The 25,397-nt window shown below is 40.7% G+C and overlaps 1 protein-coding gene across 1 annotated transcript in view; it reads left to right on the plus strand.

Moving 5' to 3' along the window:
* The window catches only part of MKS1 (MKS transition zone complex subunit 1), a 93,560-nt gene that overhangs the window by 34,442 nt on the left and 33,721 nt on the right, over window positions 1-25,397 (plus strand). Inside the window, exons 8-9 of the mRNA XM_033940395.1 lie at window positions 7,476-7,584; window positions 8,114-8,170. Coding sequence (XP_033796286.1) covers window positions 7,476-7,584; window positions 8,114-8,170 — 166 coding nt within the window. The remainder of the gene's footprint in view (window positions 1-7,475; window positions 7,585-8,113; window positions 8,171-25,397) is intronic.

Here is a 25,397-nt window from a genome sequence, read left to right on the forward strand (position 1 = left end):
TAATGAATATGCATGAAGCAAATTTGCATGCCTATCACTTCCATCATATGCAAATCTCTCTCATGCATATTCATTAGGGCTAGCCTGAAAACCCGATTAGCCTGGTGTTCCTCCAGGACAGGGTTGGGAATCACTGCATTAGTCACTCGTATCCCTCAATATGTCCTGCAAGAAGATGTGCATCCAATTTTCCCTTAAATCCTAGAATGGTGAGAGTTCTTGTGTGTGCTAATCAGTAATTAACTGTTAGAGAATTAGCAGAGGAATGCAACATCTCCATTGGTTCATGCCCCAGCATTCTAACAGAGAAGTTAGGGATGTCTCTCATTGCAGCAAAGTTTATTCCATGGTTGATGACCGACAACTAGAAAAGCAACTGCAAATTTTACGCAAAAAACACGATGACAGTTCTTTCGCAGCCATCTTACTCTCCTGACTTGGCCCCCCTCTGACTTCTTCTTGTTTCCTAAATTTAAATCCACGCTGAAAGGAAAGCGATTCAGCATCATTGAAGACATAAAGCAAAATTCAATGCAGCAACTTTTGCTGATTCCTGAAGATGCATTTAAGGACTGTTTCCAGAATTGGAAATGATGTTGGGAAAATTGTATACGTAGGGAAGGGAAGTACTTTGAAGGGTATCGGTCCTGGACAGGACCCTTTTTGAACACCCTTTTTGAACAGACCTTGTATAATCTCAACAAAAATTTATTTTGTAATTCCTGTAAATTTGACGATCTCTAAACTTTTGTCAAATTTTTAATAAAATACAAATTGGATCTCCTGACACCACTGTTTCACCCTCTGCCTCACCATTCCAGGCCACCTAATTAGACTCCCAAGGTAGTATCAGATTATTGAGACTTAATTGTTTAGAAAGATGTGGCTCTGTCCCATATGTTTGCTTTGGACTTCTTAATCTAGGATTCATATGAACATAAGCATTGCCATAATGGGACAGACCCAGTATGGCAATGCTTAGGATATTAAGGTCTATCAAACTTAGTATCCTATTTCCAATAGTGGTCAATCCAGGTCACAAGTGCTAGAGAGCTGCAAGGGAACAGGGTTAAGGGGAATCCTGTGGGGTTCCCCTTCAGGAATGCAAGAAACCTGCCAGGATCCCCATTAGGGTTGCGAGGATCCCGCAGACCTCTTGTGGGGCTCCCGTGGTTCTGTTACCTGGCTCTAAGTCATCCAAGTAGTGTCTCCTCCTTCCTTCCTTCCAGCCATACTTGCTTCTTCAAAAAGCCATGGATAGCAGTTCCTACATGCTGCCCGCGGCTGACCCAGAATATTTATATTTCATATTTACATTAGAGGCTCTGGCAGTGACCAGTTTACAAAGTATGTATTCTTTAATATTTCCAAATTAATAAAGTGTCTTTGCTTATTTTTGGTCTCTACCTGAGCATCTAATATAGTAGTATAATTAAATGAAATAACTACTTCTGAAGTTGATGGTGATAAACGGGAGTGGAGGAGATTACTTGGGACGGGCTTGTTTCCAGCGGGGGATGGGCAGAGACATGTTTGATTTCTGTCCCCATGTAACTCTTTAACAAGTAACTGACAAGATCCCAAGGAATAAAACGTATCCTAGAAATAAGCCATCTTCAGTCACTCTTAACTCTGGTGACATTTCGCATATTGAATCACCTTCCAGAGTTTTGGGTGTTGTTTTGGATTCCTCTCTCTTCTTCCAATGTCAGGTAAATCATCTCATCAAAAAATGTTTCTTTAGTCTTCGTACGTTGAGAAAAGTTTGTCATCTGTTCCATCAAGATCACTTCGCAGTGTTGGTACAAACTATCATTTTGGCACAGCCGGATTACTGCAATTCCATTTATGTGGGATTAAGTAAAGGAAATGAGAAACGATTCCAGCTCAAAACACCACAGCCAGATTGATTTATGGAAAGTAAAAGTTTGATCACGTGTCACCTTTGCTGAGGAAGCTACATTGGCTTCCTCTTCAACTGAGAATCCAGTTTAAATGTGCCTGTATAATCTTTAAAATCTTACATGGACTCTTTGCTCCTTTCATTTCTTTTTCTCTAAATGCCATGAGATCTTCAGGCAGAAGAATAACCCATATGTAAAGGATTAAAGTCTGTCAGTAAAATCTCCCATTCCTTCTTATACTTATTAACTGCGATATGGAATGGATTACCTTCTCTTATGAGATCTCGCCTATCTCTTCAGATCTTTAGTAAAACCCTGAAAACCAATATGTTCCATCTTTTTTAAGGTAATAGTTCCAACTAGAGTTAATGGATTCCTTTTTGTAATCTAATTATGTGAACCAAATCAAGCCCCTAATTTTAGGAGATGATTCAGTATTTAAGATTAAGGTGCGCTAGCGTTTTTAGTGCGCACTGCAGATTAATGCGCGTTAACCCCCGCGCTATGTGAAAAAACTAATGCCAGCTCAATGGAGGCGTTAGCATCTAGCACACGCTAAAACCGCTAGCGCAGCTTAGTAAAAGGAGCCCTAAGAGTTAGATTGGATTAGATTTTGCCAAGTCCCTCATAATGGCTAATAGACTTTTCTTTTAGGAAGTTAGCCAAACCTTTTTTAAACCCTGCTAAGCTAACTGCTTTTACCACATTCTATGGCAATAAAATCCAGAATTTAATTACATATTGAGTAAAGAAATATTTTTTCTGGTTTGTTTTAAGTTTGCCACTTACAGTTTCATCACATGCCCCTAGTCCTAGTATTTTTTGAAAAGAGTAAACATGCAATTCATGCTTACCCATTGCACTCCAGTCAGTATTTTATAGACCTCTGTCATGTCTCCCCTGATCCATCTCTTCTCCAAACTGGAGTCCAAGCCATGTTAGCCTTTCCTCATAAGGAAATCTTCCCATCCCGTTTACCATTTTTGTCACCCTTCTCTTTATCGTTTCTAATAATGCAAGACGAGCAAAACATTTGCAAACTTTCCCAAATTAGACAATTTAAAGATTTTAGGAAACTATCAGTCGAATCCATCTCATCAAATCTTTGCCTAGATTTTGGAGATTTAGAATCAACCACTATAGAAGACCTTTTACATAAATGGCAGAATGCTACCCAGCTCCTAATTGATAAACTAGCCCCAACTCAAACAAAATATATCTCATCACGTCAGAAAATTAATCCATGGTTTAATTCTGAACTAGACCTAATTAAAAAACAACTTCGTTCGTTGGAACGAAAATGGAGAAAAGACAAAAATCATTCATATTTTTCAAAATTTAAAGACCATGCGACATACTACAAAGAAAAAATAATTCATGCAAAATCGAAATATTACTCAAAGCAAATTATCCAGGCCAAGAATACTACCGTACTATATAATATTTTAAAATCAATTAATCAGCAATCCAAAAACCTTTCACATGACATTAAACCTCTTCCAACCGCACAAGAATTAGCAGACAGTTTCGTTGATAAAATTTAAAAAATCAGAAATAACTTCACATTACAACAACAATCTGCAACTACATCAGAGCATGAATCTAATTCATCACTTACTTCAAAATGTTCTCATTTTAACATTCCCAGTCTTAAAGACTTAGAAATGATTATTAAAACCATCAATCATAAAGGAACATTCAATGAATCAATATCCCCTACTATCCTCAAGAAATACTTTTCTATATTTGGTCCCTACATACATACTTTAATCAACATTAGTCTACAACAAAGTAAAGTACCACCAGCCTGGAAAAAATCCACTATACGCCCAGTTCTTAAAGATCAAAAAATAGGTTCCGATATAAAAACTAATTATAGGCCTATTGCTAATATTCCGTACTTAGCTAAAATAACTGAAAAAATCGTTTTTAACCAAATATCTGAATACATTGAAAAAACCAACGTATTGCATCCAAATCAAACAGGATTCAGACAAAATCATTCTACAGAACACTCTCTAATTGGTATGACAACATCTATATTATATCATTTAGATCACCATACATCCGTAATTTTGATTTCTCTTGATCTATCGTCTGCCTTTGACACTATTGATCATAGTCTTTTAATAAATAGGCTTCAATCAATCGGTTTAACTGATCAAGTTCTGCTTTGGTTCCAATCTTACCTCGATAACCGTTCATCGAATGTTTCTTTTAACGATGCCACCTCAAATAGTTATTCACTGCCTTATGGAATCCCCCAAGGTTCAATACTTTTGCCTATCTTATTTAATATTTTCCTAGCCCCTCTGATGACATTGTGTCAATCCATTGGATTTACAGTATTTGCCTACGCAGACGATATACAACTATTACATCCAATCAATACCAAAAATCCTCAAGAAATAGCAGTAATAAATGACAAACTGGATCAAATTCATTATTGGCTCGAAACTAATAAACTAGCTTTAAATATTCAGAAAACCAATGTTATGCTCTTTCCATGGAAAGATTGTGAAACACTTTTCTTTCCTATCTCTATTAAAGGCATTTCCCTGCAGATGGCCAAAAATATTAGGATTCTAGGAGTAATATTTGATAATAAATTATCTTTCCACGATCACATAAGCCAAGTGGTTAAATCTACTTTTTACAGACTCCGCCAGATCCGATCTGTATCAAAATTTTTATGTGCACAATCTTTGAACATCTTACTTCATTCCCTTGTAATCTCTAAAATTGATTACTGTAACGCCTTATTTATAGGTTTGCCACAAAAAGAGCTTAGGCGTTTACAAATAATTCAGAACGCCTCCATTAAAATTATTTATAAAGCCAAAAAATTTGATCATGTTTCACCATTACTCAAGAAGGCACACTGGCTTCCAGTAGCACACCACATTATATATAAACAATGCTTACTTACCTTTAAAGCTTTAGAATTCAAAACTCCTGCCTTTATTTTTAGAGTCTTAATACCTTATACTACCTCTAGATCTCTTAGATCACAAGATCAACATCTATTAGCTATCCCCTCATTAAAAGTTATTAACACAAGGCGCAATACAATCTTTTCTATAACAGCCCCTCAGTCCTGGAATGATCTCTCACTCTATTTAAGACAAGAAAAAAATTTAGACAAATTTAAGACCAAACTTAAAAGTTTTCTATTTACAGATGCTTTTAATGATTAAAATTTTCCGCATTGCCAATCTAATTTTCTTCGTTAATCGTCATTGTCTCCCTTCCTAATGTACTTCCCTTGAATTATTGAATTTAACAATGAATGTAACCATTAAATAACTTCCCTTTTGTTTTATTATTATACGTAGAAATATCTCACCTAAATGTATTGATATCTGTTTAAATAAGTTTACTTTTTTTACCCAAATTATTGTATGTCTGAATGATATGTTACCTAAATTTTTGAACAATTTGTACATCGCCTAGAATTTTGAATAGGTGATAAATCAAACTATTTAATAAACTTGGAAACTCGTTAACCGAGCGCGCCTCGATTTGCGAGCGCCCCCCCTGCGAACCAGCACCCTCCCCCCCCCCCGCAATCCGGCACACCCCCCCCCCCCCGCCGCGACCTGAGGTCCCCCCAACCCACCCGAACCCTCTTCTTACTTTGATGTAGCCTCTGCACCTGCACCAGCATGTCCTGTACTGTGCTGTGCTATGCTGTGCCGGTGCCCGAAAATCTGCCTCCGGTGCTGGGCCTTGAGCATGTGCACATGCTCAAGGCCCAGCACCGGAGGCAAATTTTCGGGCACCGGCACAGCACAGGACATGGTGGTGCAGATGCGGAGGCTACATCAAAGTAAGAAGAGGGTTCAGGTGGGTTGGGGGGACCTCAGGTCGCGGCGGGGGGGTGCCGGATCGCGGGGAGGGAGGGTGCCGGTTTGCGGGGGGGGCCTTCGGGGGGAGCAATGCCGATTCTTGTTGGGGGGGGGAGCAGCGCTGCTGGCCTCGGAGGGGGGGTGGAGGGTGGGAACCTATCAAAGCGAGTTTCCATTATTTCCTATGGGGAAACTCGCTTTGATAAACGAGCATTTTGGATTACGAGCATGCTCCTGGAACGGATTATGCTCGTAATCCAAGGTACCACTGTATATCTTTTATGAGATGCAGTGACCAGAATTGCACATTGGACTATTGGTTGAATTTTATTCTAATCTAATTATATTGAAGATTAGATTAGATTCTCTCTTTGGATTTTTTAAATATTCTTTTTGATATTGTAAGAAAGGGTTTGAACACATTTTTCAAAATATTTGTGATATTCAGTATGAATGCACAATATATAAGCCAAACAATAAAAAGAAAAACAATTTTTGATTCACATGTAAGGTGGATGATTATACAGCAGTTTAAATATATTTGTGATTATGAATTGGTTGTGATGCATGTTTTGATTTTCCCATTAGGTGATTACTCATTTGTTAACTTTTAATCATTTTGAGATCCAGATTTGGCTATTGTTTCCTTCCTATAAACTTTAGTAAAGGCAGAATTTCTGTTGTGGTTAATTTTAATGCCTCCGGGTCTTCAGTGTGAAGCCCCATTTTTTTTGCATAGGATGCCTAGGTAGTAATGGGGTAAATGCAAATGGCCAAACTGTCAGTTGTCACTTAGTTTTCCACTGTAATAAACTCTAATAAATATTAGTACCTTAGAGTATTATGATAATTGATAGGTAGTAATGGGGACATCCAAGTCAAGACATTCTCAGTTCCCCAAGTATTTAAATGCTTGAGTACCTGAATAAATTCATGTAAACTGTTCTGAGCTCACCTTGGAGAACGGTATAGAAAATTGAATAAATTAAAAAAAGTTTTCACAAAAAAAGACTGCTCAACTTGGAACCTTTTGTAAAATACTATAAAGGATTTTGGCAAACACACGTTTTTTTGTTGGCATGTCCATTGGCTGCCATATAACAAAAAACACATTCAAAACATCAGTGGCATTACTCAGGGCTTTACACATGTAACTGGCATTCTTGCAACCTGCAGGGGTCTTATTTGCTGTCACTTACTTCTTGAAATGTGTTAAATACCATAGAGATAAACACAATTGCCCCCTCAGTCAGCAGTGGAGACTGCGGATCCAAATAAGTAGATAGCTGACCCTTAGACCTACCTCGCAACAGATATAAACGCCAATGAGGGAAATATTTTATTTATATAACATAATATATATATATATTTTTTTTTTTTTAAATTCATATTCCTGTTATAAAATAGGAAATACATTTTCACATCATATCTAGAGCATCAGGAGTTCTCAACCCAGTCCTCAGGTTTTCAGAATACCCATAATGAATATACATAAGATAAATTTGTAAGTACTGCCTCCATTGTATGCAAATCTATCTCATGCATATTCATTGGGGATACCTTGAAATCCAGACTGGGTGAAAAACCCCTTATCACATGTGTAAATAGTGAAATTGCTGTTTGCATGTGTGGATGGCATGAAGCCTAAAATGGATCTCTTTGATATTTTGCCATTGTTTTTCTTCCATACTGTCGGCTGCTGCTGCTGAATCCTGAACTCCAGGATCGAGATGGGTGGGGAGAAGCGAGAGCTGTGGAAATATACCATAGAAAATGCATCGGTGGCAGTGCGGCCAGAGGAGCAAGAGCGGGAACAACATATGTATAAAGATGTAAGAATCAACTAGGAAAGGTGGGGGGGAGTGGGAGGCAGCTTCAGAGACTCACTGGAAGCAAGAACAGTTAAAAATCAGGGCAGGGGGAAGAGCTAGCTGGTGATTAAGCAATATATAATATATATGTATGTATGAGTGTATACCACTTTGGGAATTTTACTGTCAAAATTTAACTTGGAGGGAGCCATCTATAAAGACAATGGACCGGTATTCATAAGAAGTTATATCTTCTTTGGAAGCCTATCAGCATATAACTTTGAATATTTATTTTTATTTTTTGTAATTATGCAGGTATATTGGGCTGAAAAGCTACCTGACCATTCTCCCATACTATATTTTAATATGGAGCTGGGTTTGAGGAAAGCAAGAGTGGATTTTAAAATTATCCCAATAGTGGCAATATTCAGCTTTTATCCAAATAACTTATGGTGGATTCTGCTGTGTGATCAGAGGAGAAGCTAACGAGACTCAGCCTCGCTTGTGCTGCCAGGGAGAGCTTTAATTTATCCTTTCTTTCTTTCTATAGCTGTACGTTCGCCACAAGGAGTACCTGAACAGCCTGGTTGGCTCTGACTTTGAGATGGTAAGTTGGCTTTGCTGCAGTTCTCATCATTATTAAAACAGCCTTTGTCAGAGTCTTCAGTGACCTTTTCCTGGCCAAGTCCAAGAATCTTTACTAATTCCTCATCCTTCTGGATCTTTCTGCTTTTTTTCATAATGTTGATCACTGTCTTCTCTTTGATATGCTTTCCTCACTTGGATTTTGTTTTCCTTATCTCTCCCATCACACTTGTAGGGAATAATTCTACAACTATGCACATATAGAGAGTACACGTGTTATCTGGCAAGTGCACATGTATGTTTCCATATATACTAGTGCCTGCTTTAAGGAAATAACCTCTTTGGGAAAGCTCTAGAACAGTGGTTCTTAAACCTGTCCTGGGGGGCCCTTAGCCATTCGGGTTTTTAAGATATTTCAAATGAATATGCATGAGGCAGATTTGCATACCTGTCTCCTCTATTATATGCAAATCTGCCTCATGCATATTCATTTGAGATATCTTGAAAATCCAACTGGCGGTAGAGGGGGTGTTCCCCCAGGACAGGTTTAGGAACCACTGCTCTAGAGGATTATCCTCCACTGCTACCCCACTGCCACCCAGTGGATTTCTTCTTTCTCTGTGCTTGTTCCCTTGGTGCTCTGATCTCCTTCCATGGTTTTCAATTAAATATTTAAGCTTATGACTCCCAGATCTATCTCTCTGTACCTGAAATTTCACTGGTTATCCAGGCTCAAGTCTCAGTCTGCTTGTCTTGTATTGCTGCCTGGATGTCTCACTGCCATCTGAAATTGTACATAGTCAAAACATGAAGTTTTCATCTTTCACACCTAAACTCACCTCTTCTTTTCTCCCATTCTCTATTTATGTGGCTAACACTCTCATCTTCCCTGTCTCATCAGCTCGTAACCTTGGGGGTCATCTCTGACTTCTCTCTCCCTTCATTCATTCAATTTCTCTATACCGTTCTCCCAAGGAAGCTCAGAATGGTTTACATGGATTTATTCAGGTACTCGAGCATTTTCCCTGTCTGTCCCAGTGGGCTCACAATCTGTCTAATGTACCTGGGGCAGTGGAGGATTAAGTGACTTGCCCAGGGTCACGAGGAACAGCGTGGGTTTCAACCCACAACATCAGGATGCTGAAGCTGGTATATTAGATAGATTATGAGCCTGCTAGGACAGACAGGGAAAAATGTTTGAATACCTGAATAAATTCATGTAAACCATTCTGAGCTCCCCTGGGAAAACAGTATAGAAAATTGAATAAATAAAAACAAACAGTCCTCAATGGAATATTGCCTCCTCTCCTGTGACTTTTTAATTTCCTCAGGAGTCTCTCATGAGGAACTTTGTTGAAAGCATTCTGAAAGGTGAGATACAACTACATCCACCAGCTCACCTTTATCCACTTTTATTCGTAACTTCAAAGAAATGAAACAAATTAGTGAGGCAAGACTTACTTTGGCTTAACCCATGCTGACTCTGACCCATTAAACCATGTTTGTATACATGTTATGTAATTTTATTCTTTTATAATAATTTCCTTTTTTTAAAAAAAAAAATTATTTATTCATTTTATAAAGTGTACAGTAAATATCAAACAATTATAATACAACATCACTTGAAAAATCTTCAATATCATACACCAATAAGATTTAACCCCCACCCCCCTCCCAAATTCATATATAACTAATATATGCCACCTGAAAATAATATCTTATGACATTCATATATATATTCTTAATGGAAAACCAAGAAAAACCCCCCCACACCCCAAATCCACATGTTTATTAAAATTGGGAAAAGTGTAATTTATTCATTACTATAATTTAATAATGGTCCCCACACATCCTTAAATTTATTATAATAACCTTTTTGAACTGCCAACGCTCTTTCCATTTTATACACATGACAAACTGAATTCCACCAAAAACAATAATTCAGTCTTCTACAGTCCTTCCAATTATAGGTTATTTGTTGGATGGCAGATCCTGTTAATATCATCAATAATTTCCACTGTCTTGCTTGTAACTGAAGTCAGGCTTACCAGTCTGTAATTTCCCAAATCGTCCTTGAAGTCCTTTTTAAAAATTGGCTTATACCAGCCACCCTCCAATCTTCAGGTTCTATGGGCAATTTTAACAACAGATTACATATCACTAACAGGAATTTTATGTTTGAGTTCTTTTAGTACCTGGGGTGTATACCATCCAGACTAGGTGAATTATCAATTTGTCTCAGTACGTCTATACTACTTTAGTGCCAGAGCAAATCAAGCAGTTTACAGTAAAATTCAAATGAAAACCACAAATCAGAAATAGGATAGCCCAACCCCACCCCCATACACTAGGTTCACCGAGATTTCTTTTAGATCCTTCACAGGATCTCTCCTCTAGTCCTCTCCTGCCATAACAGGACCACACAAATCTCACTACTCTCTCGCATTGTCATCCTTGAAAACCACTTCTGGTTCAGGTACGTCTCTTATGTCTTCTTCCCTAATGACCAAAGCAAATAATTCATTCAGTCTCTCTCCACTATGTCCTCCCACACTGCTCATTTTGCTCCTTGATGATCTAACGGTCCCACGGATTCCTCGCAGGCTTTCTGCTTCTGATGTATCTGAGTTTTTCCCGCTGAGGAAAGTTGCTCTTCATATTCTCTCTTATCCTTCTTTATCAATGCTTTGCATCTAAACCTGTTAGTGCTTATGTTGCTTCTTATTTTCTTCATTCAGATCCTTTTTCCATTCTTTGAAGGATTTTTGTGGCTCTGTAATAGCCTTTTTCATTTCACCTTTTAACCATATTGGCTGTTGTTTGCTCTTTTTCTTCCTTTGTTAATACATGGAATACATGTGGTCTGGGCTTCCAAAATGGTATTTTTAAATAATACACATGCCTGATTAAAGTTCTAACCTTTTGGGCTGATCTTTCTAGCTTCTTTATAACAATTTTCCTCATTTTATCATAGTCTTCCTTTGTGACTTCACGCCAGATATTGGCTCTGACATGATCACCATTTCCTTTCATACTATGCCCTGTATGCCACGAAAGACTAGATCTACAATAGCTCCCTCTTGTCGATTCCTGGATCAATTGCTCCAAGAAGCAACCATTTATTATGTCTAGGAATTTTACCTCCCTAGCACTACCTGATGTAACATTTATCCAGTCAATATTGGGATAGATTAAATCATCCATTATTATACTGTTACCCAATTTGCTAGCGTTCTTAATTTCTGTAAACATTTCTTCATCTGTCAATTCATTTTGTCCCTGCAGACAGTAGTACAGCCCAACAGAATACTCTTTCTCTTCACACAAGGAATTTATATCCGTAAGGATTCCACACTACTATCTATTGAACCTATAGCACAACCCCTCTCCAATTTGATCTGCTCTCTCATTATAATATCATTACATAGTAACATAGTTGATGACGGCAGATAAAGACCTGAATGGTCCATCCAGTCTGCCCAACCTGATTCAATTTAAAAAAAAATTTTTATTTTATTTTATTTTTTTTTATTTTTCTTCTTAGCTATTTCTGGGCAAGAATCCAAAGCTTTACCCGGTACTGTGCTTGGGTTCCAACTGCCGAAATCTCTGTTAAGACTTACTCCAGCCCATCTACACCCTCCCAGCCATTGAAGCCCCCCCCTGCCCATCCTTCACCAAATGGCCATACACCGACACAGACCGTGCAAGTCTGCCCAGTAACTGGCCTAGTTCAATATTTAATATTATTTTCTGATTCTAAATCTTCTGTGTTCATCCCACACTGTGATCCACTGATTGTTCTCTTTTCACTAGATCTCTGAGAGGCTCAAGCTAAATGCTAACGCGTCCATAGAATATAATGGACGCGTTAGCATTTAATGCGCGCTAAATCAGTTAGCGCGCCTTAGTAAAAGGACCCCTTAGTGTTATATACTCTAACTCCCATTTTATTTTTTAGGCTTTTGACATTTGTATATAGACATTTCAAATTGTGGTTGTTTTTTTTTGCCTCTGCATCTGCAGACTGCTTAGAAGTTATTACTTGGGAACTAGCTGGGACCTGAGTTGGCCACTGTTGGAAATAGGCTACTGGACTAGATGGACCTTCTTTGTGTCCCAGCAAGGCAATTCTTATGTTTTTATGCTCATCTCTGGCCCTATTCAAATCCAGGCTAATAGCTTATTTTTTTTGCTTTATTTACCTGTTTAATATCCATGCTTTAATTATTCTCTGTTTTTTTTTTTCCATTTATCTCTTTTGAATAAATTGTAAGCCCTCTCAAGCAAGAGTCGTCTCTTAAGTGTTTGTGTACAGCGCTGCTGTAGAAATAATTAGAAGTAGTAGTACAGCTTGAATCTGTGCAACTTATAAATTACTTTTGAGTTCTTCCTCTTTCTCTTTCTTCTTCTTTGCCACGCTTTTTTCCTAATTCTTCCTTTTTTATGTTTATATCTTTTTCATCATTGTATAAATTTATGAGCCCATCATATATACTTATTATGTAAATCCTCCTTTTTTTTTTTTTAATTGTATTCATTGTATAAATTGTTAGTTTTATAATATCTTATATGTTATTTCTTATTTTAATATTATGTTTAATTATATGTTACTTTTATATATTGTAATTTGCTTAGAAACAATTTTAATTAAGCGATTAATCAAATATAAATAAAACTTGAAACTTGATCCTCACTAGAGCTAGCATGTTTGCACTATTCTTCAAAGCTGGCCACCTGTAGAAGCTAGGACTGCACGAGCTATGAATTACCTTCTCCCATTCCTCAACTAAAGCTCTTTTTAGCATAGTATATAAGCAAATGTCAGCATTTGCTCTGTTGGGATTCTTTTTTTATTTTAAAGATCTTTATTCATTTTTACATCTTACAACAAGTGTATCAATAAATTGACAATTGAAATTAAATACATCACTTGAATTTCTGTCATAAATACATAAAATTTAACCCCTTCCCTCCCACCTCTACCATAACATATGTAATCAAATATATCTTATACAATATTCTTTTTTTACTGAACCAAACATTTAATAAAATTCGGAATTCCCTCCCTCCCATCCCTTCACTTATATTTTACTTATAATGGAGAATTGGTATCTATTCATTACAATAATTCGTCAATGGCTCCCATATCTCTTTAAATATTTTATAATTCCCTTTTTGTATGGCTATTGTTCTCTCCATCTTATAGATGTGACACAATGAGTTCCACCAAAAATTGTAATTAAGCCTACTCCAATTTTTCCAATTATGTGTGACATGTTGTATGGCGACTCCTGTCATAATCAATAAAAGCTTGTTGTTTGATGAAATTTGGCTCTTTGTTCTCATTGACATACCAAATAGAATCATGTCATACAACAAAGCCACAGGATTCTCTAATAAACAATTTATTTGGGTCCAGATTGATTTCCAAAAGGTCAAAATAAAGGGACAATAGTATAACTAATGATCTAATGTTCCAATCTCAAGATTACAATGCCATCATCTATTAGACTTAGAGCTATTTAACTTCTGTAATCTAACTGGGGTCCAAAATGCTCTATGTAAAAGGAAAAACCAAGTTTGTCTCATAGATGCGGACACCTAACATCTTATTCTCCAAGACCAAATTCATGGCCATTGAGACGCAGTAATTTGATGCTTGATCTCAATGCTCCAAATGTCCCTAAGTCCATTTTTAGATTTTTTATTTACAAATCCGTTTATCAATTTATACCACTGTGCAGCCTGGTGTCCCAAGAAGTTTACCTGAAAGCATAAAAATTCTAAACTATATTGTGTATTAAGATTCTTCCATTCAGGGAACCCTGCCTGAATGGCCTGCTTCAGTTGCAACCATCTAAAGCTTTGTGATTTATTAAGACCATATTTATGTTGCAACTGTGAAAAGTCAAGCAGTTTACCATGTGAAATAACATCACCCAAAATCCATATACCTGCTATCATCCAATGCTTCCAGATGACCTTAAATTCGCCAATTTGAATCTTGGAGTTTAACCATATACAATCTAGGCATTTTAATACTAAGAACATGACATAAACGTAAAGGGAACATGAGTCGCCATTCCATCCACAACCAATCTGGGGTATTATCAATGAGCTCTGGGAGGACCCAATGCATACCCTGGTGCAAAATATAGGCTTGATGATACCTATAGAAATTGGGAAAATTTACCCCACCCTCCGCAATTGGTTTTTGTAAAGATACTAAAGCAATTATAGGAGTCTTGCCCAGCCAAATAAATTTTGTAAGAATACTGTTTAACTTTTTTATAAAAGTACCCTTTAAAAAAAACTGATAACATTCCCATCTGATAACAAACCACAGGCAATATCATCATTTTAATAGTTTGAACTCTCCCCCACCAAGACAGATGAAGTGGATTCCATTGCTCGCACATTTCTGTTACCTTCTGCAATAAAGATTTTTCATTCTCTTTCATTGTGTCTTCCAGCGTGGTTTTTATCCAAATTCCCAAGTATTTTAATCCACCTTCCTTCCATACAAAAGAAAATGAATCAAACAAGCCTTTTGTACAATACACGTTTAGTGGAAGATCTTCAGATTTGCTCCAATTTATCTTATACCCTGAAAATTTTCCAAATTTCTCAATCAATTCAAGTAAGCATGGAATGGTTGTTTCTGGATTTCTCAAATGAAGCAAAATATCATTTGCATATGCAGAGACTTTGTATTCCCGATCTGAATAAGGAATACCCTGTATCTCCTTTACTTGCTGAATAGCTAATAGCAAGGGTTCCAAAACAATATCAAAAAGCAAAGGAGATAGGGGACAACCTTGTCTAACCCCCCCTCCGCAAATTAAAGCGTTCTGAGAAATTATTATTAATATACAATTTTGCAACAGGGGAGCTATACAATGTTTGAATCATTTGTATAAATCTTGAACCTATTCCAAACCATTCCATAGCTTGATATATAAAGGTCCATTCCACCCGATCAAAGGCTTTTTCTGCATCCAAGGACACAGAAAAAGCCGGATCTTTCATGGTTTTTGTTAAATTCAACATATGAAAAGCCAATCTTGTGTTTTTAGATGAATGTCTCTTAGCAATGAACCCAGTTTGGTGCATGTCAGTAATAAAAGGGAGAGCCTTAGCTAAGCGTAAAGCCAATATCTTAGCCAAAAGTTTTCCATCTACATTGATTAGCGAGATAGGCCTGTAATTTGAAACCAACGTGGGATCTTTATTTGGCTTTGGCAAAACTATAGTCAATGATTCTGCCATAGTACCTGAATGCAACCCTTAGTTAGTTGAGTCTGATATAAATTTAATAAATGAGGTAATAGGGTAACTTGAAATGATTTATAAAATTCTACCGTGAAACCATCACCACCTGGAGCAGATCCAACTCTAAGAGACTTCAACGCTGTTTCCACTTCTTTTAATGATATAGGCTCTTCTAAACCTTTTTTATATGCTCAGGAATTTTCAGCCCTTCTATTAACTTCAAAAATTCTAAACCATCTTTTCCCCTATCTTCATAAGGCTCGAAAGAGTATAGGTCTTTATAAAAATTTAAAAATTGACTTAAAATACTACCAATTTGAGTATGTGTCTCTCCTTTCTCATCCTTTATTGCAATAATTTTTGATCTTCTTTTCTTTGCTTTAAGATAATTTGCCAATAATCTTCCCGCCTTATTTGAGCTTCCATAATAAGAGTTTTTTGGGAAAACAAATCTTTTCTTACCAATTTGGAAGATATCTCATTATATTTACCCTTTGCATTTAATATAGCCTGTAGGGTACTTTGCTCCCACTTTTCAACTAATTTAGCTTCCAACTGTTTAATTTCTTTTTTCAAATTGAAAAATTGATTTTTAAGTTGTTTTCTTTTTTTTTTTTTTTCATCTTTATTCCTTTTTATTTCTTTCAACAAGTGTACAATATTATTACAAGTAATTCACATCACTCACTTGACATTCTTTTTTTTTAATCAATAAATGTTTATTGAAAAAGTTTTGAGAAAATTATACAAACCAGAATATAAATATCAGGGACATCAACAGATAGGAGAGCAAGCATATAAAATGCTCCCAAGTCACAGAATGCTCCCCCAGCAGTACAAACAGCAGAAATCTCTCCCAACAGAACCCAAACAGCCCCCAATACATATCATCAATCAGAACTCCACAAAACCCCCCCCCCCCCATCATACCAACTGTATTACCCTCAGAGAGGGACTTCCTGTGGTTTCTTCAGGGAAGTCCCCCTGGACACAATCCCTCCCCCCCCAGAAAAAAAGCTCAGTGTAAAGATTCGATTTTTTCTATTATTCTCGTCCAAGTCCTGGTGTAAGTATAATAATACCCATGTCGCTTTGCAATAGATAATTCCATTTGAACAATAAACTGAAGCTTCAAAGTCCAATCCAAATGAGTAGGTGCCAGTCCCTGTTTCCAATGGGCAGCAATCAAACATTTTGCTGCCGCCAAACCCCAACGTCGGAGCTTTGTCTGCCAAGAATACAGACTAACATTATAAAGGCCTAATAAACATCCCTGTGGAGAAAGAGGCAAGAAAATCTGTAACAATTGTGATAAACATCCCACAACAGTCCTCCAAAAGGGCTTTAGAACTGGACAATCCCACCATATATGTAAAAAGATCCCCCTATCCACCCCACATCTCCAACATAAGGCAGATACTGTAGGAAACATACGATGGAGACGGGCAGGTGTGTAATACCAGCGCATGGTTACTTTATAGGCATTTTCCTTAATAAGTGCACAAGAAGAGGCTTTTCCCACTTCGATGTGAATTTTAAACCACTCCTCAACAGAAAAGGTACAGTGCAAGTCTACCTCCCAAGCCCGTTGATAGAGAGCCGGAAAGGAAAAGGAGCCCCGAATATATTGGTAAAGAACAGAAATGGGTTTAGGTAAGTTCCGAAGAGTGACCCACAAGTGAGCGAAGGGATCTAGAGATTGAATGGGTCCCCTATCCCACTTTTGAGAGTGAAGGAAATGACGTATCTGAGAATAAGCCAAAAAGTCTCCCCTGGGCAAATCAGCACTAATCTGGAAGGTTTCGAAAGACACCAGGACCCCCTTCTGAAGCACATCTCGAAAGGTAGACAACCCCAACCGTTCCCACCGCACAAACACAGAACTCTCCCCACCCGCCGGGAACAGAGGCTCACCGCGCACCGCACCAAGAATCGAGGGGCCTACCCCAGCCCCCCATCGCCGTTTAGTAACCCCCCACACTCTCAGAAGATGTTCCAAAAACGGATTTCCTGGGACCGCCAGTCGCTCAAGATCAATAGAGGAGGACCAAAGCCAGCGTTTCAAACATGGGCGTCCCACAAAATGTTGTTCAATACGCACCGCCAACTTAAAATCAGCAATCTCCCAATCCAATAATAGCCGCAGCTGAGCAGCCCGGTAGTACCACAATAAATTAGGTACCGCGCGTCCCCCTCTATCCCTAGCTGCCCACAAAGCAGCTCTGGAGATACGAGGAGATTTCCCCTGCCAAATAAAGCGAAAAAACAAAGCATGTAGTTGCTTCAACACCAAATGTGGGACTGCGACCGGCAACGTTTGAAAGAGAAAGAGCAACCAGGGTAGGACATTCATTTTCAACACTGCAATGCGACCCCACCAAGACAACCAAAACCCATTCCAGCGTTGAATATCAGTCCTAACTTGTTGAATAATTCTAGCATAGTTAGTTGTATACAATTGAGTTAGATCGGTCGGTAAACGAATTCCCAGATAGCGAATGACCCCAGGAGCCCAGCGAAAAGGAAACCGGACAGCTAAACGACGCTGATCCTCCTCCCCCAGGGTTACATTCAACAATTCAGATTTATCCATGTTTACCGTGAACCCCGAAAGCTGCCCATATTCTAAAAAGAGATCAACTAAGAGTGGCAACGAGTCTTCCGGGTCCCTAACATACAATAACACATCATCAGCAAAAAGTGCAATACGATGTTCAATATCTCCTACTCGTAACCCCATCAAGTCACCATGTTCCCGAATACGAATGGCCAGAGGTTCCATAGAAAGGGCAAACAACAGAGGAGATAAAGGGCACCCCTGTCGAGTACCCCTCGCAATGGAAAAAAAGTCACTATAAATCCCATTAATACACACAGTAGCTTTTGGAGCTGCATAAAAGGCCTGTACCCATGCCAAAAAGAAAACTCCCAACCCCATCTTCGACATCACCTGCCATAAAAAAGTCCAGTCAACCTGATCGAAAGCCTTCTCGGCATCAATCGACAGAAAAGCTACTTTAGCAGAAGTCCGCTGAGCAGCCCACATAAGGTGTAAAGTGCGTCTAATATTATCACCTACCCGTCTATTATGCACAAATCCAGATTGATCCAAGTGTACCAAAGACGGCAATACCTTCCCCAACCGAAGGGCCAACACTTTAGCAAGGATTTTTGCATCAGTATTTAGTAACGAAATCGGTCGGTAAGACCCGCAGCTCATCGGATCTTTGTTTGGTTTAAGTAGGACCGAAATCCCAGCCTCCCCCATGGTGGACGGCAACGAAGAGCCATCCCTCACCCCGTTCGCAACCCGAACCAGCAACGGAGCCAGGACCTCCCGGAAAAGTTTATAAAACTGATTAGTATAGCCATCCAAGCCCGGCGATTTCCCTAACTTCAACTCAGCAATGACTCCCAAGACCTCCCCTAACTCTATAGGCTCATTGAGCAATTCCCTGTCCTCATCCGAAAGTCGAGGAAGCCGCATCTGTGAAAGGTATTGGTCAATAGCAGCCGGATCTCGCCCCTGTGAGGGTCTGTATAAATCAGAATAAAAATTAAGAAAATCTGATCTAATATCTGAGTCAGTCCGATGCACCGTCCCTCCTGCATCCCGTATCTGAGTAATAGCCGCTCTCGCCTGTTTCAGCTTAATCAACCGAGCCAAGCGAGATCCAGGTGTATTATTATATTCATAGACCGATTGCCGCAAACGTGTCCTCAAAAACTCATATTCCTCCATCTGCAGTAGGGAGAGCTCCGCCCGTACCTTAACTAATTGTTCATATATTAAGGGGTCCTGGTGTCTCTGGTGCAGCCTCCCCAACCGTTCCAATTGTTCCCTTAACCTCAGGTTGCGCTGAGCCCTGAAGCGCTTACGACGAGCACCCCATTTGATAAAGATACCCCGTACTACCACCTTCAGTGCATCCCACAATATCGCATCAGTAACCGTAGCATTGTCATTAATCTGAAGGTATTGGTCCACAGTATCATACACCTCCCGGACCACAGCTGGATCTTTCAATAGAGATTCATTAAGTCTCCAGAAACGGCATCCCTCCCCTGTCCAGTACCCCACACTAGTTACCCACACAGGCGCATGATCAGAAATTTGAATAGGTCCAATTTCCGCCTGGCGAATCCCTCCCCACGAATTGCGGTGGACCAACAACCCGTCTATGCGTGCGTATGATTTATGTGCATGTGAGTAGTGGGTATAAGTGCGTTGTGTAGGATGCAACAACCTCCAGCTATCCACCAAGCCCAGAGAAGAGAATAGAGACAGTAAAGCCCGTCTAGCAGCCCTGGACGGAGACCTAGTCCCACCCCCAGAATGATCCAGAGTAACATCAGGTGTAACATTAAAATCCCCCCCGAGATACACCGACCCCTTTGCAAAACTAACCAGTTCTTCTTTGATAGACCCAAAATAGCTAGCTTGACCCTTATTGGGGCCGTACAAATTGATAAGGGTAATTGTACAACCCTGCAATGTAGCCACAAGAGCCAAACATCTCCCTGCACCATCCCTATAGACATGATCGACCACCAACCCCAAGCCCTTTCGTACCAGAATGGCCAGACCCCCCACCTTCCTCCCTGGGGTCGATCCCTGGTGGGTCCAAATCTGATCATAATAGCGTGATTTTAAGACCCCCACATCTCGAGGCCTCAAATGTGTTTCCTGAAGTAAACAAACATCCCATTGCATGCGATTCAATTCCTTAGCCACAATACTACGCTTCCCAGGACTATTAAGTCCATTAACATTCCACGAACCTATAGTAAACAGCTTCTCCTCCACCCTCCCCCTCCCCCCTCCCACCTGAACTCCCCCCAACCCCTCCCCCCGCCCCCCACCCCTACGCTGCTTCGAACCCTGTAGATTAGGATTCGCCAGCTGACAGAAAGTGCTATCCCTCCCAAAGGCATGTATCCCACTTTCAGAAGCATTGAATCCCCCAAAGCGTAAAACCACCCATTTATATTCCAAACGCCACCCTACCCCCCCCCCACCTACATTCAAATCTCAAACATTCCCCACACTCACCAAGCCCCTTTCAACCCCTCCAAATACCCCCCCGTCTCCCAACATCAAACAATTATGAACCAGTACAACATTTCCTGGAATAAAATACAGTGCGTTAGAGAAAGTCATACAACAGTGAGAGCTCAGGGAGCCCCCAGAATCTCCAACACCACCGAACATATGTATGCAGGCTCCACGAAGGCCAAGGGATCAACTCCCTCCCTGCAAAAGCAGGGCAATGTCCAAGCTCAGTCAGGAGGGAGGTTTCGCTGGTTTCTTCCCGGACCGCAGTGCCGTGCTCCATGAGGCACCCTGTGCTGATGTAGTTGCTACTGCAGGGGGCCGATCTTCCACTTGCGATGTCCCGCATCCCAAGGCTCGCATCTCCGCCCAGGCTTCCGACACTGTACTCACCCTCCGGGATGCCCCATTAACAGTCATCCACATCCCAAAGGGGAAAAGCCAGCGGTATTTATGGCCCCCAGTGCGCAGGGCAGAGGTGACATCTTTGAATGCCCTGCGCTTCTGCAATGTAGACCACGCTAGGTCTTGAAATACACCCACCGCCATATCTTTCCACCGGAGTGCGGCCTGTCGCCGGCCAGCCAGTAAGATCCGTTCCTTCAATGTGAATTCTCCAAAGCACGCAATGATATCACGCGTGTTCTGAGCTCGTGCAGCTCCCAGACTGCGGTGGGCCCGCACCAGAATCATATTATCAGGCAGGTCAGCCCCATCAGCTCTCAACAAATGCTCACAGAAGTCCCGTACCACCGCCTTGCAATCCTTGTACTCCTCCGTTTCAGGGATGCCCTTAAAGCGTAGGTTGCAGCGCCGTGACCTATTTTCCAGATCTTCAACTTGAGTCTGGAGGTCCCGCAGTTCAGAGGACAGGCGAGCCGAATCTTCTGTGGTAGTTGTCACCACCGTATTCAGGGTAGCCACGTGGTCTTCTGTTGCTGTTACTCTGGCTCCCAGCTCGCCGACCTCTGCCCGCAGCTCCGCTATCGCCGCTCTCACGTCACTCCGCACCCCATTAATATCTGCCTTGAGCTCCTTAAACCAGTCTGTTATAGACTTCTGGGGCGCATCACCAACCTCTCTCCTCTGATCGGGGATACCCTCATCTTCCGACTCCGATTGAGTCGCTGGTCCGGTCGCCATTTTTTTTTTCTCCCTGTCCCCCATGCTGCCCGCCGCCTCCGGAGCCGATTTCTCCGGCGGATCGCCGAAGAACTTAAATTTTTCCAGGCGCTTTCGAGTGGCCATAGAAAAGGGAGCCGGAGCAGGCGAAGGTGGTGGCAAAAACGCGCACTTTGGAAGCGCCAAGCGCTATTATGCACAGAAGCCCGACGGAGCTCCTGTTTTACTCAGCCATGTGCGAGATGACGTCACTTCCGTCCCTCACTTGACATTCTTAAGCAATATTATTACACATGTTTTAATTCCCTCCACCCACCTCCCATCCCCTCCCCTATCAACAAAATATTTTATCCAAACATATACATATTTAGACTCTCCCTCCCCCCCATTTTTACAAATTATCCCCTAAGGAAAAAGAATAACCCTTAATCATTACAATATTCAATTAATGGCCTCCACACCTCCTTAAACCTTTTAAAATATCCCCTCTGTACTGCAAGAAATCTTTCCATCTTATATAAATGACAAACTGAGTTCCACCAAAAACTACAATTCAATCTAGAACAGTCTTTCCAATTAGTCGTTATTTGTTGAATTCCCACTCCAGTAAGAATCATCAATAATTTGTTGTTTGCTGCAGATATCTGACTTTTGGCCCTCATACACATTCCAAAAATCACTGTGTCGTAGGATAATGCTACATGATTTTCCATCAATATATTAACTTGATCCCATATTGATATCCAAAATGCCTGAATACATGGACAATAAAATAAAAGATGGTCTAAAGTTCCAATTTCAATTTTACAATGCCAGCATCTATTAGACTTAGAGCAATCTAATTTTTGTAATCTAGTAGGGGTCCAGAATGCTCTATGCAACAAAAAGAACCATGTTTGCCTAATAGATGCCGACATCGTACCTTTAATTCTCCAAGACCAAATACGTGGCCATTGAGATGCATTAATTTGATGCTTACCGTATTTTCGCGGATATAACGCGCGCGTTATACGCGATTTTACCTACCGCGCATACCCCTCGCGCGTTATATGCCTGAGCGCGGTATAGAAAAGTTTTTAAACATAGTTCCCACCCCGCCCGACGCCCGATTCACCCCCCCAGCAGGACCGCTCGCACCCCCACCCCGAACGACCGCTCGCACGCGCTCCCACCCGCACCCGCATCCACGATCGGAGCAAGAGGGAGCCCAAGCCCTCTTGCCCGGCCGACTCCCCGACGTCCGATACATCCCCCCCCCCCCCCGAAGGACCGCCGACTTCCCGACAATATCGGGCCAGGAGGGAGCCCAAACCCTCCTGGCCACGGCGACCCCCTACCCCCACCCCGCACTACATTACGGGCAGGAGGGATCCCAGGCCTAACCCGACCATGTGTCTCAGGCCGCGCCCCCAGGTGGGACCTAAGGCTCCAGGGCCTATTCTGATTGGCCCACGCGCCTTAGGCCCCACCAGTAGGCGGAGCTTTAGGACGGATGGGCCAATCCGGCCTCATTCCTTCGTTGGCTGCCTGCCGGACAGGCGGGTTTGGCTCCCGTCTGTCCGGCCAACTTCCAAAGGTACGGGGAAGGGGGGTGGGGGGGTCGTGGGGGTCGGCCAGGGGGGTCGCGGGTCGGCTGGGGGACGGGCGGAGGTTCTTGGGGGGGGGCGGTCGTTGGGAGGGGAGGGGGGTTTGCGTCGAGGGCAGGAGGGCCTGGGATCCCTCCTGCCCGTAATGTAGTGCGGGGTGGGGTTAGGGGGTCGCCGTGGCCAGGAGGGTTTGGGCTCCCTCCTGGCCCGATATTGTTGGGGAGTCGGCGGTCCTTCGGGGTGAGGGTGCGAGTGGTCCTGCCGGGGGGGGGATGTATCGGACGTCGGGGGGGGGGGCATCAGGCTTTCAGGATGGGGACAGACCTTCAAGGGGGGACAGGACTTCAAGGGGGGACAGTGCACGGAAGTCAGGGGGGGTGAACGGAGAGTCGGGACAGCGCACGGAAAGTCAGGGCGGGCGAAAGGAGCGTCGGGCATCATGCGCGTTATATGCCTGAGCGCGGTATAGAAAAGTTTTGGTACATATCATCGTGATTTCTGCGCGCTACACCCCTGTGCGCGTTTTACACAGGTGCGCGTTATATCCGCGAAAATACGGTAATCTCAATGCTCCAAATATCTCTTAATACATTTTTTGGTTTCTTATTCAAATAATTAGATATCATTTTATACCACTTTGCGGCCTGGTGTCCCAGAAAATCTGCCTGGAAACATAAGAATTCTAAGCTGTAATGATCATTTAAAGATTTCCATTCAGGGAACCCCACCTGAATAGCCTGCTTCAGTTGCAACCACTTATAACTTTGTTTTTTATTCAGACCATATTTATGTTGCAATTGTGAAAAATCAAGCAGCTTACCATTATCAATTACTTCCGTTAAGGATCTTATACCTGCTTTAATCCAATCCTTCCAGACAACCTTAAACCCGCCTATTTGTATCTTGGAGTTTACCCAAATAGTCTGCTGTTTCGATTTTAAAATAGAATCACTAGTTAATTTATCTACAAATCGTAATGTTTTCCAAGTATCCATTAATACTTTATTGTCTTTACGTATTCTAGGCACTTTTATACCAAGCAGAAGATTAAGCCTAAGTGGAAAAATAAGTGATCTCTCCACTCTTAACCACTCTGGTAATTGTTCCAAAAGCTCTGGGAGGACCCAATACATACCTTGGCGCATGATATAGGCCTGATGATACCTATAAAAATTGGGAAAATTTACCCCACCCTCCTCAATTGGTCTTTGCAAAGACACTAGAGCCACTCTTGCAATTTTACCCAGCCAAATAAATTTAACCAGAATACTATTTAATTTTTTATAAAAAGACCCCTGAAAAAACACTGGTATCATTCCCAATTGATAGCAAACTACAGGCAAAATCATCATTTTAACAGTTTGAACTCTTCCCCACCATGACAAATGTAAAGGATTCCATTGCTCACATAACTCTGTTACTTTTTGTAATAAAAATTTTTCGTTTATTCTCATTGTCTCTTCAAGTGTTTTTTTATTCAACCAAATACCTAAGTATTTTATACCATCCTCTTTCCAAATAAAAGGGAAAGAATCAAGTATACCTTTTGTACAATGCACATTTAAAGGTAAAATTTCTGATTTATTCCAATTTATTTTGTATCCTGAGAATTTTCCAAATGTATCTATTATCTCCAGTAGACATGGAATTGTTGTTTCCGGATTCCTCAAATGAAGCAATATATCATCTGCATAAGCGGATACTTTATATTCCACTCCAGCACATGGAATACCCTCTATGTCCCTTGCCTGTTGAATAGCTAACAACAAGGGTTCAAGAACTATATCAAAGAGCAAAGGAGATAATGGACAACCCTGTCTAACTCCCCTCTGCAATTTAAAAGCATCTGAAAAATTATTATTTATGTATAAACGAGCAGTTGGGGAGCTATACAGTGCTTGAATCATTTGTATAAATCCAGATCCAATACCAAACCATTCCATAGCTTGATACATGAAATTCCATTCTACACGATCAAAAGCCTTCTCAGCATCTAGTGATACTGAAAAAGCCGGATCATTAATTTGTCTTGTTAAATAATACATCTGAAATGCCAGTCTAGTATTATTTGAAGAGTGTCTTTGAGCAACAAATCCAGTTTGATTTATTCCTATTATATGCGGAAGAGCTTTAGCCAATCTTAATGCTAAAATCTTAGCTAATATTTTACTATCTACATTTATTAAAGATATAGGCCTGTAATTTGACACCAA

The sequence above is a fragment of the Geotrypetes seraphini genome, chromosome 1, assembly GCF_902459505.1.
Source record: "Geotrypetes seraphini chromosome 1, aGeoSer1.1, whole genome shotgun sequence".
NCBI classification, from domain to species: domain Eukaryota; kingdom Metazoa; phylum Chordata; class Amphibia; order Gymnophiona; family Dermophiidae; genus Geotrypetes; species Geotrypetes seraphini.